We start from the raw sequence: 21,509 nt of genomic DNA, 5'->3' as shown, positions 1-21,509 counted from the left end.
GATATGCAGTACACTGTGTTTTAACTTATAAACACTGGGTGTTCGGTAGGTACGCATAGACTCTTGAATATTGTTCAGTATACTGTGTTTATTTTAATGGTTTAGAAACTCTCCTGCATAGCTAATGATGACATATGGACAGCCCTGTATCATCATAATAATGGTATACAGACTCTCCTTTGTCAGAAAGATATCGTATGGTCATATGCTGTTTTGATAAGGATAACAGACAAACTTACACTGATAGTGATGAACTATAAACACATCTAATATTAATAATGTTGGAATGCTAACCTGTATTACTGATAATGGCATATAGACTCCCTTAAAACCCTGAGAAGTACCATATTTCATCCTGTGACAACTGATCCTTGAAACAAAGGTTCCCCTGCATTTCTAATGATGCTGTACAAAACTCACATATACTGTATTCCCAGTATAAACTCCTCTATATTCCTGATGATGCTATATAAACTCCTCTATATTCCCTGTGTTGCTGTATGAACTCCTCTATAATCCCACCAAAGTCCTCTATATTCCCAGTGATGCCATATAAACTCTATATTCCCAGCAATGTCTTCTATATTTCCAGCGATTCTGTATAAACTCCAATGTATTCCCAGCGATGCCATATGAACTCCTCTATATTCCCAGCGACGCCGTATGAACTCCTCTATATTCCCAGTGATGTCCTCTGTATTCCCAGCAATGCTGTATGAACTCCTCTATATTCCCAGTGATGTCCTCTATATTCCCACAATGTCCTCTATATTCCCAGCAATGCTGTATGAACTCTATATTCCCAGCAATGCTGTATGAACTCCTCTATATTCCCAGTGATGCTGTATGAACTCCTCTATATTCCCAGCAATGCCGTATGAACTCCTCTATATTCCCAGCGATGTCCTCTATATTCCCAGTGATGCCGTATGAACTCCCGCTCTCTCAGACTCACTCTCCCTGGCGCCTGTGCCCTCAGGTGTGCGGGACCCCCGAGTACATTGCCCCGGAAGTGATCCTGCGGCAGGGCTACGGCAAGCCGGTGGACTGGTGGGCCATGGGGATCATCCTGTACGAGTTCCTGGTGGGCTGCGTGCCCTTCTTCGGAGACACCCCCGAGGAGCTCTTCGGCCAGGTCATCAGCGGTGAGCCCCCCGGGCGGGCGGCGGGCGGCGGGCAGGGACAAGCGAGAGGGCACAGGAGGAGGATTTTAGCATCCTCAGAGGCAGGGGTTGCAAGCATCTTGGTGGTGTATGTTAAACAGGACCTGTGGGCATTTCTGCACACAGGCTCCTCCTCGGCTGTTACTTGTCGTGTGTAAGTAAGCTTTGTCTCCATGTCAGCGTACATCAGGCTCTGGTAAGAGGCTTTCATTATTTCTTCAAAACGCCCTGTAGGAAAGAAGAAATGTTCTCCTGTCTTGAGGAAAGGGACAGAGGGATTGCGTGGGCCTGATATGTCTCATGAAGGTTTACCGTGCTACACTGTAATACAGCAGAAAAACTTTGTGAGGGCAAGTTGGATGCATGAAGAGGAAAAGAAGCTGCAGGGAGCGATGATAAGGGATAAATAACCTAGTGGAGGTGTGAAACTGAAATCGCAAGAGCTGCACACATTTGTGATGGTAAACTTTTCGAGCCATAATAGCTCACATTTGTAAGGTGCTATTCATCTCAAAGGATCCCAGAGTGATTCACATATAGGAGAGCACACACTTTGCAGTGTGAACTTCTTAAGTGCAGCCCCACCTGGGTGACACACAGCGGCCACTCTGCACCAGCAGCCCCACCTGGGCGACACACAGCGGCCACTCTGCACCATCTGCCCCACCTGAGAGACACACAGCGGCCACTCTGCACCAGCAGCCCCACCTGAGAGACACACAGCGGCCACTCTGCACTAGCAGCCCCACCTGAGAGACACACAGCGGCCACTCTGCACCATCTGCCCCACCTGAGAGACACACAGCGGCCACTCTGCACCATCTGCCCCACCTGAGAGACACACAGCGGCCACTCTGCACCATCTGCCCCACCTGAGAGATACACAGCGGCCACTCTGTACCATCTGCCCCACATGGGCGACACACAGTGGCCACTCTGCACCATCTGCCCCACCTGAGAGACACACAGCGGCCACTCTGCACCATCTGCCCCACCTGAGAGACACACAGCGGCCACTCTGCACCATCTGCCCCACCTGAGAGATACACAGCGGCCACTCTGTACCATCTGCCCCACATGGGCGACACACAGTGGCCACTCTGCACCATCTGCCCCACCTGAGAGACACACAGCGGCCACTCTGCACCATCTGCCCCACCTGAGAGACACACAGCGGCCACTCTGCACCATCTGCCCCACCTGAGAGACACACAGCGGCCACTCTGCACCATCCGCCCCACCTGAGAGACACACAGCGGCCACTCTGCACCATCTGCCCCACCTGAGAGACACACAGCGGCCACTCTGCACCAGCAGCCCCACCTGGGTGACACACAGCGGCCACTTTGCACCATCTGCCCCACCTGAGAGACACACAGCGGCCACTCTGCACCATCTGCCCCACCTGAGAGACACACAGCGGCCACTCTGCACCAGCAGCCCCACCTGAGAGACACACAGCAGCCACTCTGCACCATCTGCCCCACCTGGGTGACACACAGCAGTTATTATTCAACCAGCAGTCCCACTGCACAGCAGGTCAGGCAGAGGAGTTAGAAACTGCAACACATGTTGAATGAAGTGGGAAGTTAAGGGAGGCCAGATTGTGCTTGTGGCATTTAACCAAGAAAGGGGAATTTAACCAAGACACAGCTACTCTTACGAACAGTAGCCAGGACCTCAGCTTAAAATCAAAATTTTGCTCCTACAGCAAAATGTCCATGGTCATTATTTGGGACTACTGGTTTGGAAATTGTGGTCCAGGGAGAAGAGCACCACATTCCCTCTGGATCAGAACTAGCAACATCATTCAGAGCAGAACCTGGCTTTCATCAGAGGCCTGTCTCAGTACTAACTGGGCCTAACTCCGCTTAACTTCCAAGATCAGATAGATCAGATCAGGCTAGGGGGTGGAGGAATGATACCTGATTCTCTAGTGTAACCCACGATTCACACTGGCTCTGACAAGAAGCTCAACTGTGCCCTGTGTCTCTCTGCCTGGTCCTTCTGCGCACGTGCACGTGTGTGTTTGTGCCCGTGGCTGTGCCTCCCAGATGAGATCGTGTGGCCAGAGGGTGATGAGGCCTTGCCAGCTGACGCCCAGAGTCTGATCTCTGCCCTCCTCCAGACCAACCCCCTGATGCGACTGGGCACAGGTATGGCAGCCTGCCAGGACACATGCAGCAGGACACCCATCTCAGGACAGTTGCAGCCACATGCCCAGGGACAGTAGGAGGCACTGTATGTGTTGACTTTATGCCAAAGGAGCCCCTTTGTAAAGTCCATCTAAAGTTTAGATGCATTGATGGATTTATGATGATTGATTGATCATCAATCAATAACTCATGGATTAGATAAATAGATCCAATTTATTAAAGTGTATTAATTTCATTTAATCAGATAAGGTTTTGTTAATAATTGATGAATAAGTTAACTCAGTTTAGTGAAATGCATTTGAATATATTGATGATTAAATGAATTAAATATATTTAATTATTTGGAATGCATTAAAAATTAATTATGGCTTTCTTGACCACTGATGATTGAGGGATTTATTTTCATCATGCTGATGCAGTCCAGTTCTCTCAGTACAGTGTTTAGCTCTTTCCGGCAGTATGTTAAGAGAAGGCACCCGTTTTGCGCCTGACCTGATGCTCCATTATAGGAACAATTTAAAAATTGTAGCTCCGTGGTGTTTTGCAAAAATACATAACCCCACCCCCTGTTTAAATATTGTGGTTTCTCTGCATATAGAGAAGGACTCTATAATGACAGAGTCCTTCTTGATCAAGCAGGGTGGTTAATTAAGGATTCTGCAGGTGGCAAGGCTATGTTAGTCCTTGATCTTTAAGCAAAGCACATTCAGATCCCTGCGGTTCCAGAAAAGGGTCTTTCACGACCAATTCGTTCTCTTCCACTCCCCTGCCAGGCGCAGCTTTCGAGGTGAAGCAGCACTCGTTCTTCAAGGACCTGGACTGGAACAGCCTGCTTCGACAGAAGGCCGAGTTCATCCCACACCTGGAGTCAGAGGAGGACACCAGCTACTTTGACAGTGAGTCTCCAGCGCTCGGCGCCCACTGGTGACAAGGAGGAGGTACTGCAGCTACGTAATGCCCGATGGGGCACCGCAGTCCTTTTCTGCAATGTTGTAACCCGTGGAATTGGTTTTGCTAATGCAATCAAAGCGCCTTGCCCAGGGATACAGCTGTGGCACACACGGTGCAGATTTGAACCCGCAACCCTCTAGTAATGCAGTAGTGCCTCTTCTGGTGCATGTACATGATTTTAAAATAATGATTCTAATCCAACAGCACCACTGTCTATTCTTTTAAATCGGTTTGGATGGACAATGAACAGTAAAGCATCTTCCTACATCATTCATATGAGTACAAACTTGGAGAGGCACAAGCCAAAAATGGCGTAAAGATTAGGCCCCATCTGGACAAGACTGGAACAATAAAAAATCTGAGAATTTAGAAATGAGAGGAGGCCATTCATCCCATTTAGCCCTTTTCAGTTGGTAGGTATTTTATCCCCAGATCTCATCCAACTGCTTATTGAAAGAATCCAGAGTATCAGATTCCTATCTGACCCTGGATATAACAACATGGCCAGGTAGCTTGTTCCAGACTCCTACAACCCTTTGGGTAAAGATGTGTCTCTTGTTCTTAATAAAAGCTTAATAAAACTTCTCCCTGACTATCTCCAGCTCGCTCGGAACGTTACCACCACATCAACTCGTACGAGGAGGACGACACCAACGACGACGAGCCCGTGGAGATCCGACAGTTCTCCTCCTGCTCGCCGCGCTTCAGCAAGGTGGGTACAGCAGGGTGAGACCCCACCCTCAGGGCCTCTAGCTGTCCGGTGGGTCACTCCAGCTTATTGCTTATGAGCAGAATTCCCCAATCCTGGTCCTTATGTCAGTGGAAAAAGGTTCAGTGGGTTCACACAATAGACCCTCTCCTCCCGGCTGCCCCCGACACAAGACAGCAAGTGCTTGGGAAGCAGGACGGGATCGGGAGCTGGGAGTGTGTATGTGTGTGTGGGGTGGGCTTACGAGGTTAATGAGGGGTCTACGGCATTGGCGCTGGTCCCTGCAAGAACACACTGGGCCTGCAGCACTGGGCCTGCTGATTTCAATATCAAAGGCCCTGGAGCCTCTGTAACATCCGAGAAGCCATTGTCTCTATTATTCCCTCTTTATCTTTCCCTCCTCTTTCAGCTCTTTTGTTCTGCTCCTTAATCGGCTTCTAGCACCCATTAATTAATTCGTTAGGGTCCTGTTAATTTACTGTCTGATCATCACAGTCCCTCTCTCCTTTTCTGGACTCTTCTCTTCTGGAGAGAGAGCAAAGGCTAACACAATGCACAATAGTCACCCTGCATGGTCATTGAAGTGCATTTTAATACCGAAGAAGGAAATATAGGAAACCATAGCAAAGCAAAAGCCTGGCATAGCCATCTTTCAACGTACGGCAAAAAATAACTGAAAAAATCCCCTGCAAGTTTAACATGAGGGGTGTCTAAACATAGATTTGTTCATTTGTTCTGTGTGTGTGTTGGTTTCTGGGTGTCTGTTTTTTGCTGGTGTGTGTCTCAGGTGTACAGCAGCATGGAGCACCTCTCCCAGCTGGAGCAGAAGCCCCCTGCCGTCACCAAAAGGGAACCCAAAACCCAGAAGGAGGACAAAGTGACCAAGAGAGAGAGCCTGGGCAGTTTCGGGATGCGGGACAAGAGCTGGAGGACAAGTTCTCCAGACATGTGAGTGAGCCTGAGCGGTAATATCTACAGACACACCTTGATCTTCAAAGTCATTGTCAGAGTCAGACTTATCTCCCATTGAGACACCTCTTCTGTTTGAAGTTGAGGTTGAGTTCTATGACCCAGACATCTCTGATCTGAGCCTGGGTCATGTCATTAGTTGACTGTGACCAGGATTCCCTAAAGAGTTACAAACAAATGGTGAGAGCCGCCAGAGTGGGGTGTCATGCAACTCCCATGACATGCTGGGCAATTTCAGGCTTGCTGTGATGTCACGGAGAGACGCGCTGCTCTTCCAGTCAGTGCGCACAGGGGAACTTGCAGTGGAATTTGCAGTGATGTCACAGAGAGACACACTGCTCCTCCAATCAATGCTGACTCTCCTATCAGATGCTGTGGAGCTTGCAGTGATGTCACAGAGAGATACGCTGCTCCTCCAGTCAGTGCGCACAGGGGAACTTGCAGTGGAATTTGCAGTGATGTCACAGAGAGACACACTGCTCCTCCAGTCAATGCTGACTCTCCTATCAGATGCTGTGGAGCTTGCAGTGATAGTCACATAGAGAAACGTTACTTCCCCAATACACATAAAGGGGAACTGCTCAGCAACTGTGTTGAGCACGCAAGCAGCAAAGTGCTGTAGCCAGCTAGGGACTCTGAGAAACGCAGCTGTCCATCCAGACAGACAGCACGGGCCGTGGCAGACTAGGAAACCAGGAAGAAAACAGTCCAAGTTCATGGTCAATCTGACACAGAGGAGATATTCTCTCCTTTGAGAGAGTGGTCGGGGTCAGCGATGTGAGGCTCAGATCTGGGGAGAGCAAAGACCAATGTCCTTGCCTGTCAAAGCAAATCAAGTGAATATAACGCTCTAGAGGCTCAGACGATACTCCCCAAAACTCCCGATCTCTGTCAGACCCAAGGTTTTATGTTCTGAACCCCCTGAAGCAGGCATCTTCAGGTGGTCCAGGTCTCTTGTCAATTGGTATCCACGGTAACTGGTCCTAAGAGCTAGGCTGGAAGGTGATGTAATTGGCTGCTAGGTCAATGCCAGCTTGCCCCTTCAATCATCAGCAAGGGTGAGCGTTACTGTCACGTAGCAGTTCTTTCCGGGCCCTATGCAGACGACACGATCCGGTTGGTGAAGACACAGTAGGAATAAAATCATGCAGGAGAAGGGATGGAGACAAGGGGGCGTGTCCAAGGAGTGCAGGTGTCCAGGGGAAGTGAGTCCGGGGCAAACAATCCATAAAGGAAATCCAAACGGGTAATCAGAAACAAAGGCAGAAGTCCATGGCCAGGCGATCCATCCGGGGGTGGGGGAACAGGAACCGGGTCAGAACCGGCGATGGGAATCAGGAACAGAAAGTTAAAAGCATAACGGAGCCAGACGCAGCAGGACTCCGGGATTCAATGAGGAACCCCGGGTGACGTCTACGCCTGGCTTTTAAGGTGGAACTAAAGAGGGGCTGGGATAAGGGACAGGTGTGGGGAATGAGGTAGAACGAGGAAGGGCTGGAGCGCCCTTAAGAGGAGGAGTAGCGATCGTGACAGTGACATCCTTTTTCTGCCCACGCAGATACAAGTGTCCTTTTTGGCAAAGCTTTTTTGTATACTGAGGGTTGACTTAAAAAGAGCCTGGCTGTGAGAGATCAGTTCCTATCTAATGGGAATTTTGATTAATCACCACTGGGCAGAGAAATAAGATAACCAGAATCTCCATGGATTTAAAGCGGTATAGCATTTTAGAGTTATGTAAAATAAGTGGTGCATACCACGAAACTTAAAGTCAACAATAAAAATAATGCTCCACTGTTTTCTAGAAGTAAACAGTTACGAGGTAAAGTTCTATCAACAGACAGTCTAGGTGTGGTAAAATGAAAGATTATAGTTTTCAATCGAACACTGTTATAGTAAATTAGCGGCTCAACTGGAGCGCAAAACATTTTTGGAACATTTTTTGTTCCACTGGAGTGAACAAAAAAACAGTTGCCTCGTTTGCGTGCTGCTAGAAATTTTGAATTCGGATGAGCTTTTCAGAGATGTGAAAGTGATGTAGTTGTGTTTTTGTTTATCTGAAATGAAAAATTCACCAGCTGTTTTTAAACTGTGTTGCCGCTGTCAGGAAGCGCCTCTCCTGCTCTGAATCCTCCTACACCGAGAGTGACTCCAGCCCCCCACTGGGGGCGCGCCGCCGCTTCTCAGCCTTGATGGACACCCAACGCTTCGCCTCGCCACAAGAGGGCGACAGTGAAACACAGCAGCTCAAACAGGCCCAGAGCAGGCCTGCCCAGGAGGGAGGGGCTTCTACACCTACCAGCCAATCAGAGCCCAAACTGCTCAGAGAGGGCAATGGAGTGTCAGCTGCTGCCACCAATGGTAACAGAGAAAGAGAAAGAGTGATTTACTTTCATTACAAAAGAGAATACAGACAGTAATACTGATTATTTTGCTGTTTAGATGCGATATTTCTAACTTCCAATAGACAGCCATACTTTTCTTTTAGTCATGCTCTTAATTGATTAATTGATGTAATTATTGGGTTAAATTAGTTGTTATAATAATAATTGCTTACACTCCACTCAAAGCACTTTACAGGTAATGGGGACTCCCCTCCACCACCACCAATGTGCAGCCCCACCTGGATGATGCGACAGCAGCCATAGTGCGCCAGAATGCTCACCACACATCAGCTATCAGTGGGGAGGAGAGCAGAGTAATGTAGCCGATTCATAGGGGGGGATTATTAGGAGGCCATAATTGGTAAAGGCCAATGGTTACACCCCTACGCCCTGGGATTTTTAATGACCACAGAGAGTCAGGTTTTACGTCTCATCCAAAGGACAGCGCCTGTTTACAGTATAGTGTTCCCGTCACTATACTGGGGCATTAAGACCCACATGGACCGCAGGGTGAGCACCCCCTGCTGGCCCCACTAACACCTCTTCCAGCAGCAACCTTAGATTTTCCCAGGAGGTCTCCCATCCAGGTACTGACCAGGCTCATACCGGCTTAGCTTCAGTGGGCTGCCAGTTGTGAGTTGCAGGGTGATATGGCTGCTGGTTATAGTTACTATTTCATTGCCAATTTAAAGACTGATGAGTAAGAAATCCCTGTGCAACCAGTGGACCTGATGCAGAGGTAGAACAGCATTAATCAAACGAATAAAGCCAATTAGGAATGAAGAGTTTGGGTGGAACGTAAGCCAAAAATCAGACCAGCACTCCTCCAGAAAGTGAATGTGATACCTCCGGATTGACGTACAATAATTGCCCTCTCCAATTCCGCAGATAAAGCCCCGAAGGCAGGTGACATGGCCACAGCCGGGAAGGACACTACGGATCCCTCGTCCCCCCGTGCCACCAGCGACTTGGTCCTTCGGCGGGCACGGCACCAGCAGCTCTCGGGTGATGCAGCGGAGAAGCGCAGCTCACGCCCAGGAAACAAAGTCATCAAGTCAGCCTCCGCCACTGCGCTGTCTGTCATCATCCCTGCAGGTACACAGCTAAAGAAATGGCTGTCCCTCCTTTAGACATGATTTGGGCTGCTTTAGAATGAAGCTTTCTGGGGAATGCAGTCCAGACAAGGCTGCCATCTTGTCTGAACCTGCTGTGCGCTTATAGTAGATACACAATATATCCTGAAGCAGAGAAGCTTAAATGCATCGGCTAATGTTTGTAAGGATGAAACCCAAAAAACAGCAACAGCTGTTTTTTTGCAACAGCAAAACAATTTCTACATATTTAGGGCAAAGTCATGGCCTCCTAATAATCCCCATCTATGAACTGGCTTCATTACTCTGCTCTCCTCCCCACTGATAGCTGGTGTGTGGGGAGCGTTCTGGAGCACTATGGCTGCTTTCACATCATCCAAGTGGGGCTACATTAGTTATTAAAGTCACAGAATGTAATATAATCGATTCCTGGCCAATTCCCAGCCCACCTGTCATCTCAACCCCAGGCCCTGGCAGGTGTTTCATGGGTTGATCCACAGTTTCTGAAGAGATTTTGGAGAGCAGTGAATGTTGGTTGGGTTATCACGTCAGCCCCTGTTGTAAGCTGGCGAGGGTGTTGTTTTTTACTGTGTCGACAGTGGAGCAGCACGCGGGATCCCCTCTGGCCAGCCCCATGTCCCCTCGCTCGCTCTCCTCCAACCCCTCGTCCCGGGACTCCTCCCCTAGCCGCGACTACTGCCCAGCCGTCACCAGCTTGCGCTCGCCCATCACCATCCACCGCTCCGGCAAGAAGTACGGCTTCACGCTGCGTGCCATCCGCGTCTACATGGGCGACAGCGACGTCTACAGCGTGCACCACATCGTCTGGGTGAGGGGGTGGGGCCGGGCGCCGCGGAAACGGGAGGTGTGTGTGACACATGTGACTCGCGTCCCTGCTTGTAGCTGGCTAGCACAGGGAGAACCAGAGCAACATTGTAATGTAATCTTGAACTAGCGTCTGAAATTCGCCAGTGGCCCACGATTTGCACGCCGATACTCCAGACCATGTTCAAAGTCAAGAACCCACTATGCTGCTTGCAAACTTGTACTAGTTCTCTGTCCCTGACGCTTGTCTCCTCTCGACCAATCACAGCACGTGGAGGAAGGAGGTCCCGCCCAGGAGGCAGGGCTCTGTGCTGGTGACCTCATTACTCACGTCAATGGGGAATCCGTCCACGGATTGGTCCATACAGAAGTGGTGGAGCTCATTCTGAAGGTCAGTCTCAGGGATGGGAGCAGGTAGCAGGGAAGGTGCCTAGAGACCATTTCAAAATAACATTTCCTTTCTGTTGCTCTTAGGCTGTGTACTTTGCTTTGGGCTAAGAGCTAATTTTGACACAGCTATTGGGACATGCGCACAGATCAGGTACCTAGAAAGCTGTAGTCTTGAGAGGGCTCTTTTCGTTGTCCATTTCTTTATTGTGATCTGCCTTGAGATGCTGTGTCACGAAAGGCAATGTATACAAATGATCATTCGTTTTGCCACCTCTGGTAAACAATCTGAAAAAGGTGTGAGTGTTTGAGCAGTTAATTAGGTAATTAGTCCCCTTCAGTGAGTAAAATTAAAGCTCTTAAAACATTGGCCTAGATCTGCTGTGCATCTTATGTTCCCTGCCCCTGTTATAAGCCCTGCTGTGCTGTGCCCCCCCTCAGAGTGGTAACAAGGTGATCGTCACCACCACGCCCTTCGAGAACACCTCCATCAAGATTGGGCCGGCCCGCAAGTCCAGCTACAAGTCCAAGATGGCTCGCCGCAACAAGAAGACAGTGACCAAAGAGGGTCAGGAGAGGTAAAGTTTGCCATTCCCCAGTCTTGTGAATGTACCAATTTTGGCAATGTTATTATAGTTGAAGCACCCCAGCTAGCTTTGTTGGTAGAGCACGAGACTCATGATCTCAGGGTAGTGGGTTCGTGTCCCATGTTGGGCGCCAGGTCCTCCATGTTGGGCACACGGCTAACAACCCTGTCCCGTACAAACCACAAATGTTACGGTAATAGCAACAGGATGTTTCTGCCCCATTATAGCTGAAGAAATAGGGTGGCGCAGTGGTTCACATTGCTGCCTCGCAGTGTGGGGTTCAATTCCGGACTTGGGGTGAGTTTGTATGTTCTCCCCATGTTCACGTGGGTTTCTGCTGGGTGATCCACTTTCTTCCCACAGTCCAAAGGCATGCTGGTAGGTTAATTGGCTTCTGGGAAACTGGCCCTGGAGTGAGTGTGTGTGCGTGCTCTGGGATGAACTAGAGTCCAGGATGTACCCTGCTTTGCGCCTGTTACTTGCTGGGACAGGCTCCAGCTCCCCTGCGACCCTGAATTGGATAAAGCAGTTAGAAAATGGATGGATGACAGCATAAACCAACATCTGGTATCACCGACAGGTTTTGCATGATCAATTTGTTCTTCTAATCAAAGCACGTTGATTTGGTTAAACCTGTTTCCTGTTATTGTACCTTATTTCTGCGCTTGCTTTGACTGCACACTTCAATCTCTGCTCCTGGCTTTCTTCCTGGGCAGCACCAAGAAGCGCAGCTCCCTGTTCCGGAAGATCACTAAGCAGTCCAACTTGCTGCACACCAGCCGCAGCCTGTCCTCCCTCAACCGCTCCCTGTCGTCCAGCGACAGCCTCCCCGGCTCCCCCACGCACAGCCTATCTGCTCGCTCACCAACCCAGAGCTACCGGTCCACCCCGGACTCCTCATACCTCGGTAAGCTCCTCCCGTTGACACACCCCATAACCCCTCTGTCCAATGAGGAGCTCCCATCTAACTTGAGACCACACCCATGTCTAATGACCCCTCCCACAGCCACACCCACTGGGGGATACTGTATGTCAGCCTGTACAGTGGCATCACTGACCAAAGTAAGCACTCCACCCAGAGTAGCTCTGTAAACCAGAGCAGAGCAGAGAAGACACTTTGCCATCAGATGTTACACTCAACTTAAATTTGTATTTTTTTTGACAAGGGATACAGCTAGAGGAAAATACATGTATTTAATGGTGTTCTTCAGGACCTGAAACCTTGAACCCCAGCAACAGGACAGGATCTTTGCTGTCAGCTTGTTAGAAGGACAGGAACTGTCTTCACCCCAACTTCAGTTTTGGAGTTGTAGTATCTCCCTGCCTCTGCTAATAGCAATTCCTGGAACTCGTTATTCTGGCTGAAATATTGTCAGCCAGATCATGCACAGTATTACAGCATGATAAAGATGCATTGGTCTGAGTCACATTCTGTGCTGCAGTAATAAACTAATTTAAGTACCTTAGTGTTACAGCATACTATGTATTATATCCACCAGCTGTAATCCACCGATTCAGTAGGTTCTTATTTGCCAAATCTGCCTGGGCTTCCTGCCCTGCAGTCATCTGCCCTGGGTTTCTTCTCCTTTGCCCCTCCGCAGGCGCCTCCTCCCAGAGCAGCTCCCCGGCGTCCAGCACCCCGAACTCCCCTGCCGCCTCCCACCACATGCGCCCCAGCAGCCTGCACGGCCTGTCCCCGAAGCTGCACCGCCAGTACCGCTCTGCCCGCTGCAAGTCCGCCGGCAACATCCCCCTGTCTCCGCTGGCCCACACGCCCTCGCCCACCCAGTCCTCGCCGCCGCCCCTGCCGGGGCACACCGTGGGCAGCTCCAACACCACCCAGACCTTCCCGGCCAAGCTGCACTCCTCCCCCCCCGTGGTGCGGCCCCGCCCCAAGAGCGCCGAGCCGCCCCGCTCCCCCCTCCTGAAGCGGGTGCAGTCAGCGGAAAAGCTGGGCTCCCCGCTCTCCTCGGACAAGAAGGCGGCGCTGCGCAAGCACAGCCTGGAGGTCTCGCACGCCGAGTACCGCAAGGAGTCCTTCCACAGCGAGCTGGGCCTGCAGAGCCTGCTGGAGACCGAGGGCGAGAACGCGGCCCCCGCCCCCACCCCCGCCTGCGAAACGGGCTCTCTCAAGCCCGTCAGGAAGCTGGGCCGCCAGGAGTCTCCGCTCAGCAGGGACGCTCTGCTGGCCGGGAGAGACAAGGGCGGGACGTCCCCAGAAGGGAGGAAAGAAGGGCCAGGAACGTCGCCCACCCTGGAGGTGACCTCTGAACCTCCGGAGATTCCGAAAACCCCCGGCCGGAGCGAGCCCTCACAGGGCAGTGTGGGAAAGCAGGGAGAGGCCCTCGGCAGTCCGGCCCCTGGCGCCCAAACGCCAGGGCAGAAACCCTCTTCACTTGCTGGCGTGCCTAGCAATTTAGGGGTACCCACAACGGAGACAGCAAGCGTGGGCTGTGGCCCCAAAACCCCAGAGAAGATCAAGTCCCAGGAGAATGCCACGAGCCTTGCTGACAGGAAGCATCGGGGAGTGCAGACGGAGGTGACTTTTGTAGGCAAAAAAAGCCTGGATAAGGAGATCCAGAAGGAACAGGAAGTCAAGGCGTCGTCCCCTAAGGGCAACCTGCAGGTTGACGCAGCAGGGAAAGTCAGCCCAGGACATGAGAAAGCCCCTGTTACTGTGGTGGTAGAGATGGCCAAAGCTGACAGAATCCACGAAAAAGACGAGGGGTCACAGAAAGGTTCGGCCCCCAACGGGAGAACTACGGAATCTAGTGCAACAACATCAAATGGAAGCAGCAGTCAGGCCCCAGCTCAAACCAAACAACAAGAGGCCCGAGACAAGAGCATGGCGTCGGTGAACTGTTACAGAGGAGCTCAGGACAAAGAGGAGAAGTGGTTTTTGGAAGTGGTTGAAGAGCACACTACAACCGTCTCCTCTCCTAGCAAATCCAGACCTGTTTCCCCCAGTGATAGATCCAGTTTTGTCACTCAGCTGACCAGCGTGGCAAAAACTGTCCTGGGCCCCATTAAAATGGGTTCCTCCAGTGGGGCAGAGGGAGTCAAGGGCAAAGATAGTCCCAAACCACCTGGAGAGGAGAGAAGAGGAAGCTCTGCAGGAAAGCCTGAGGCTCCAACTGGGAGTAGGCCGGTTACCCTAGCAACGCAGCAGGGCCTAGTCAGCACCAGTCAGCCTGATAAAACAGAAAGTTCCCCCAAATATCATTAGTGTTATAAGGCTGTTTGGAGGAGGAACTTGAAAATTCAAATGCCTTTCAAAGTGTGAGAATGGTGCCAACTTCCACACAGACAAGAAACATGTGGATATGTGAAAAGAAATAAAGGGATTTATAAAAAGTTAAAGCAAAAGACTATGATTGTAAAGGTGCTTCAGCGGCTGTTTTGAATCATGTACATACAAGCCAGTGCTCTATCATATACATATAAAGGAAAATATCTCTGTGTGAATGCATGATAAATACAGTCTCGGCATAAAAATATTTAGGAGTATAAAGATAAGTGCTTTACCTACTAACAGTGCTGAATACTGTGAACACCAAATTTGGAGCGGCACTGGTTTCAAATGGGCAGGCAATGTGAATAGGTTTAGGACAGCCTAGGTTGTGTTACTCCTTAAGACAGCAAGAAGCAGAGAAATGGCAGTAAATTAAGTAAGACTTGACTTACAATGATAGACAGTGGTATTTAAAACCTGAGGAAATACCGCTGTGATCATTTCTTGTGGGAAAAAAGGTCGATTTTTCATCCTGCAGGGGTCACTGCATGCACCGTTTCTGAAACTCTTTGCAGGATGTCTTAGTAGCTACAGTGCACGGAAGTATAGAAAATGTATTCTTCTGTTTGCACCTAATACAGTAGGGTTTCCTTCAGACTGACCTGGACCTGGTTTGAGGTGCGATATTTTGGGGTGGTAATGGGGGCATGCAGCAAATCATATTTACAATCCTTCCTTGTAACTAAGAAGGCATCACAGAAACCTAGTGGTGTAGCTGTGTGCTGCCACCTTTCAGTTCGGTTTTTTTTTCTCCAATTATTGCTGTTAGGAATAGCAGAGTTCTTTTTTTTACTGGGAGAAAGACAGAGCCGTTTCTCTGCTCCTTGTTCCAAAGCTTGTAAAAAAAACTCATGCCAAGGATCCTGTAATTTCTGTAAAAAAAACAATGCACGTTACAGTGCTTACTGTACAGAAACGCAAATGCCCAGAAGCTTTAGGTGGAAAGATCTTAAGGGTTTCAAAGCTGAACAAGCCAGAGTGTGGGGCAGTTCCTTTCAACTTTATATTGTCATGAAAAACCTGAGCGAGCGGGAGGCAAGAAGCTAAGAACTGCTGTTGTTTGGACTGAAGATACTATTTATGTTTATCCCGATTTGTGCAAGGTCTTATCGTGCCCCAACTCCGCCCTCCCAAAACAAAAACATTGCCTTATTTAAGATCTTACCATCAGACGCAGTGTCCCAGCGTCCTTTATCGCGCCGGCGCGTCAGGTAGAGACCTTCTCAGTCCTACACCTTGTTGAGACCCTGTTATTAAAATGCGGAAGCGCATTGCTGCCATCTTGGGGGGGATCTGAGCTATCACGTAACTGTGAGACAGCAATGATCATTTGAGTGCATGACCAACCTGTTATATTTGCGGGAGCTGTGGTTGTAGTGCTTCAACGAACTTACTTTCCCGTGGGGGTTAGTCAGAATGAAATGTTACGGTTTGTACCTCAAAGTGCGCACAAAGTGTTAACCATGAAGACACGCACACGTATCCTTAAACATGAACACGTGTGCCGTGGAATCGATTGCTTGATGCCCTTGATGGCAGCCATGCGCTTCCTTATGAGACACCCCAGATGTGTGTTCATCCCTGGCGTACTGTCATGCACGCCAGCAAAATGGCATTCGACTCCAGACAGTTACTGTCTATGTTATTCTAACACAGCATAGCCTGTCGTTGTGTCCTGTATACGAAAATTTCTCATTTTCCTCCGCACCAAATTCTTCTTTGCGTCAGTGCAGCCGGGCTCTTTCGACAATATACTATACAGTATATCCAGATGTGACAAGCGAAAACTTGCGCTTGCCTGCTGTACCTACCCGCTGGCCCCTGCTCTCCTGTTTGTCACGGGATGTGCGTGTTTTTAATCACGCTCTCAAACTGGCCTCCACTAGCCTGACCATAAAAGTCCACGCTGAGCGGTCCGGCACACTTGAAAAACTGCCCTCACCGAAGGACATTCATTCGTAAATTCTGCGTTACCCCCATGTTGGGGTGAAAATAATTTGTTAATTCCAGGAGGAACGCGGTAAACGCGTTATTTCAGATAATGAATCACCAGTTTTCATTCCCACATAACGATGTGTTAACATAAGGCTGTTTTAAAAATCTTACTGTCTTAGAGTGTCCCGTTTGAACTCGGAGCCTTAGGGTCTCGATGGTTTAGACACATTGTCCAGGAATGCTTCACTTACACTTCCAAATTGTTTAAATCCGTGATGATGACGTGTCTTTGAAGTAAGCGTTTTCACCACATCCTACAGATATTAAATTTTGAGCCGTGCTGGATGTGTGCCCAGGAGATCTCAGTAGAAAGCCTAGAAATATATACAGTATATACAGTAGATCGTGTCAGAATTCCAGTAGCAGATTGTTAAAGAGCAGCCGTGTATCCGCAAGAAAAAAGCAGCTAGGTTTTCAAAATAAAAAAAAAGATCTGCTTTAATTTCAGGAATATTTCCAAAAGTCTTGCTAACTTTCAGATCCATGCCAACGTCGCTGGCTGTTGGACCGAACTGTTAATTTTTATGCAAAAACTATGTAAAATGAAATAGTGTGGGTGTTAAAAAAAAGTGTTCATATACAAATTTCTAAAAAAAAACTGTGTTATTTGTGATGTAGGGGCATTAAGGAGAGATATATGCAAGTAATTTTGCGAGGCTGTGGTCAACTGAACATCAGAACCGACTCGCACAGTCGTATGTGTCCTCATCTTTTTTTTTCTTTTGGCTTTTTAAACGCTGCCCTCTAGTGGTGAGTTCTAGTGGCTGTCCCAGGTAAGGAGGGGGTACTGCGAGGACACACACACACCCAAACCGTGAAATGTCCCAAGAACTCGTGACATTTTTTGACTGTCTTAAAAGTGCAAACCCGAAGCAGCTAGGGGCACACGTGATCAATCGCTGACGGGCGCACAATCAGTCACTGCAAGGCAGTTTCTGGTGCCATAGCGTGATCCTAACCGCTTCACCTGCCGGTCGTTAAAAACCGTTTTAGTTCCCCTTGTCCCGCTTCTACGTGTCGTCAGCTTCTCTGTTCGACGCGCACCGTATCTACAGATTAGATAACACCGCCAATCAGCTCTTTGTGTGGAGAACGGGAAGTAATTGCTGAAAAGATCATGTGGTGTACCAGTAAACGGGTGTCTGTAAAAGGTATCGAGCGTTGCAACAGGAAATACTGCACCTGCTCGGAAACCCCGTGGCGCAAATACAGTAGTTGTTGAGCTGGAGACAAAATCATTTTTGTAGTCGCAGCCAAACGGGCTTAGATCGACCGAATGACCAGCGGTTTACAAACTTTCTTATGTGTGTCTAAACCGCAGTAACACGCTTTACTCGCGCAACAGATTTAGTTAGGTGTGAGCTATGATTATACACCAACCGATACCAAATTGGGCGGCCAATTGAGTCTTTAGTTTGTACGTATCCTTATCTTAGAGAAGCTAGCGACACCCCTAAAGAGACAGCAGCGCCTCCCTACTCTACGGAGGTCAAAGCCATGGCCCTCAAGTCATCTTCGGTTTCTTTCGACGTGAAAAAATCAGCCCTTTTATTTCCTCGTTTTATTAACACGTAAAAATGAGATATTATGACAAAAATATGGTTGTTGCAGAATTAGTACAGTAGTACACGATGTCCTGTGGAAAAGAAAGTGCTCACTTCTGTTAAACAATATTGTGTTGGCTCAATTCATGTTTATACGATGTCCCTCTGTCTGAATAAAGTAACGTGGTAGCGTCAGTTTAATATAATGTGATGGCAGACCTTTTTTTTTAATTGTTTTAATTTCCAAATGCACTTTATTTTTTTGCCACATATATCTATTTACTGTATTTAAATTTATTGATCGGTTATGTTTACATGCGTGACGCTTTAAAAAGCGCAGGCCTTGGAGTGAGACTGTTTCTCCACGTGTTTCTGTATATTTTGTTCGTTATTCTTATTTCAGTAACTGCACAGTGGGGTTACGGTTCATTGAACTTAATTGATCAATTGATTCAATCGTTGTGTGGGTGTTTTTTTTGTCGTTGGTTTGTTCTGGGGGTTTTTTCTAGAGCACTTTTTCGTTGTGACTGGGTATGAATCCAATGCAGAAGACAACTGAAGTTCAGTAAATGTAATAAAAACTCAGAGAAATGACAGAAAAGATTGTTTTGTGTACTGTGGTGTGTGTTTGTCTTCTCTCTTCGGTTAATGAATAGAAGAGCTCCATTGTTCGTCTCAGGTGACTCTGATCAGGATGGCAGAAATGACCAGCCCTGATCATGGGACATAATCCTATCAGTTCATATAAGATAAGATCACTTTATTAGCCATATACAGTTTCTTACATTAGGAATTTGTGTTTTCATATTCCCCAGCTTGCTCTCCATAAGACAGACAAAGAAGCTTGGGGTCAGAGTGCAGGGTCAGCCATTTTTACAGCACCCCTGGAGCAGTTGGGGTTAAGGGCCCTGCTTAGGGGCTTAACGGAGCAGGATTCCTCTGCCAGCCATGGGATTTGAACTGGCAACCTTCCAGCCACAGGTGCAGATCCTTAGCCACAGAGCCACTGCCCCACCCTTATAGGTCTCCCTAAATCATGGATGATTAAACACCCTGGAAGAGGTTCATTTTGACTGCTGAAGCACATAATTCATTAGTAGTAGTTTAGAAATAACATGAAATGAAAAGCCCAACGCTTTACACAGCAATTAAAATGGCCACTGTTGGCCATTCTTGACTCCACTGAATCAATTAATTAATTTATTACGTTGATCAAAATGTATTCCAGGTCTTTACAAATTATTGATCCGTCTGACCTTCTGGGCTGGGATCTCTCTTCGCTTGACCACACCTTTTCACTAAAATCCCTAATTAAACACCTCCAGTCATTATTCCTGGTATAAGAAGATCAGTACAAGGCACGTGACTCCTGTGATGCCTGTATCTTAAGAGACTCGGAGGAGCCCGGGGGGCTGAAAGGTTCAGAGAGTTCTTCAATTTATCCCGGTGAATACAAACATGGGATCGCCCTAACTGTAAAGAATTTTAAGAGGAGACGGTTAGTTTTAGTGCTTTCGTTATCTTCGTTTCCTTAAACGTACAGTGACTTATTATTACAGACAAAATTAAAAAACTTCTTCTAATACCACATCTTATTTGCAACTGAAACAAAGTTCACACACGTAACAGAGAATTAACATTACCAGTTGTGCCGCGCCGCTACGTATGACAAAATTTGCACATTTTGCTAGATAATATTAAGACACTCCAACATCACATATAATGAACATAATAGTGTAATAAACTCTGAGGAATTTACAAGAATTCACCGTTATTTAGAGCAAATAACAAAGTAAATAAAGAATATTAAGAGGAGACGGTTAGTCTTAGTCCTTTCGATATCTTCGTTTATTTAAACTGAGAGCGCGACCTACCAGCCACTCCTCTGTTCACTCCTTCCAGTCTTCCACATGGAGAACTGGACATTTGGCATCACCATACTATGAATCAAACCCTATCCATCTACCCCTTACACATTCCAAACCTTTTGTTGCCCAGGAATCGAACCCGAGACAACAGCTAGAAAAGCTGCCATGCTCACCACTTTACTATATCTAGAAGCCACAGGTGACCCCTACTCTAGATGCAGGAATTTTTTTTCCTTTGTGCATGACTGCACCACCTGGCACTTATAAAAGGGTGCTAGGGCCCTTTCCCTGGCCTCACGTTCTCTTTATCTCCCAGAACAGAACCACCAGCGTACCTACAGACTACCCAGCATCACTATAATTGATGTGTCATCTTTATTGTCTTTAATTGCGAAATTCATTCCCCACCCAAAAAAAAAACACAGAATCCAGGACACAGTAAGTACTCCCCAGGGACACAGCTCCAGACCTGCATTAGTACACCATGGACACCAGTAATAATAATTAACTTTATTTTATATAGAAAGGTGGCCTCTCAAAGCACTTTACAGAATGACAACCACAATAAATAAAAAAATACACAAGATAAAACACAATTACAATATACAGAGGAGACCGTGGATGGTGGTACTAAGTATAGTAGGAGCAGAGGGGTGAAGAATGGAACCAGTTAAGTGAACGCTCTTCCAAAGAAGAAAGTTTTGAGTCTGGATTTGAAGGAGCTTAGAGAAGGTGACTCTCTGATATCCTTGGCTAGAGAGTTACAGGAGCTTGGGGGCATAACAGGAGAAGGCCCTGTCACCCATGGAGTGTAGACGGGCTTGGGGGACAGTTAGGAGACCAGAATTAGAAGAGTGAAGGTTGCGAGGTGGGGAGTAGGGCGATAATAGTTCAGACAGGTACTGAGGTGCCAAGCCATGCAGAGCCTTATAGGTGAGCATGAGGATTTTAAAGTCCACATGGAATTTGACAGGAAGCCAGTGCAAGGACTCCAGGATAGGAGTAATGTGAACACTTGCACTAGACCTGGTCTGGATTCTGACTGCCAAATTTTGGACTTTCTACAGTTTGTTCAATGTAGCTTTAGATAACAAACCTTAGAGAAACAAGATAAGGAGGATAGAACAGACTTTGCAAACCTTGGCTGATCAACTGATCAGCAGTTGCGGACAATTTCAGAGCGGGAGGGGGAGGTGTTAGAAACAGGTCATTCCAGATTGAAGAGAATAGCTAAGTGGTCAGAGAGGCCTAGATCAAGGGAAGAGCAGTGGGAGACAAAAGGGTCGTTTGCAATGATTAAATCTAGGGTGTGTCCTTTGTTATGTGTAGGGTTACAATCAATCAATCAATCAATCAATCAAAGTGTATTTATCAAATGCACAACATTACAGAGTGCAGCAGTAGTTGCTGGCAATGAAATGTCTTAAGCAAAAACAAACAAACTGAGTAAGATCAAAACATCCCAGTAGAGAAAGGAAGTCTTTAGCCAGACTGGGTGACCTTGAGTCAATCAATGTATATAATAAAGTCCCCTAGAATAAGGATCCTTTTAAACTTAAGGCATAAAAATGAGAGTAAAGTAGTTGCATCA

General features: G+C 47.9%; 1 protein-coding gene across 1 annotated transcript in view; it reads left to right on the top strand.

Annotated features, from left to right (window-relative positions):
* The window catches only part of mast1a (microtubule associated serine/threonine kinase 1a), a 51,266-nt gene extending 36,721 nt beyond the window's left edge, over positions 1-14,545 (top strand). The window contains exons 16-27 of the mRNA XM_088932949.1: positions 980-1,145; positions 3,218-3,319; positions 4,093-4,215; positions 4,873-4,982; positions 5,767-5,927; positions 8,053-8,306; positions 9,218-9,424; positions 10,020-10,249; positions 10,514-10,636; positions 11,074-11,210; positions 11,936-12,126; positions 12,821-14,545. Of these exons, the coding sequence (XP_088789075.1) occupies positions 980-1,145; positions 3,218-3,319; positions 4,093-4,215; positions 4,873-4,982; positions 5,767-5,927; positions 8,053-8,306; positions 9,218-9,424; positions 10,020-10,249; positions 10,514-10,636; positions 11,074-11,210; positions 11,936-12,126; positions 12,821-14,445 (3,429 nt within the window). The 3' untranslated portion in view covers positions 14,446-14,545. The remainder of the gene's footprint in view (positions 1-979; positions 1,146-3,217; positions 3,320-4,092; positions 4,216-4,872; positions 4,983-5,766; positions 5,928-8,052; positions 8,307-9,217; positions 9,425-10,019; positions 10,250-10,513; positions 10,637-11,073; positions 11,211-11,935; positions 12,127-12,820) is intronic.
* The last annotated feature ends 6,964 nt before the right edge of the window (positions 14,546-21,509 follow it).

The sequence above is a fragment of the Atractosteus spatula genome, chromosome 14, assembly GCF_055471065.1.
Source record: "Atractosteus spatula isolate fAtrSpa1 chromosome 14, fAtrSpa1.hap1, whole genome shotgun sequence".
NCBI classification, from domain to species: Eukaryota; Metazoa; Chordata; class Actinopteri; order Semionotiformes; family Lepisosteidae; genus Atractosteus; species Atractosteus spatula.
This window is presented reverse-complemented; position numbering and strand designations above follow the sequence as displayed.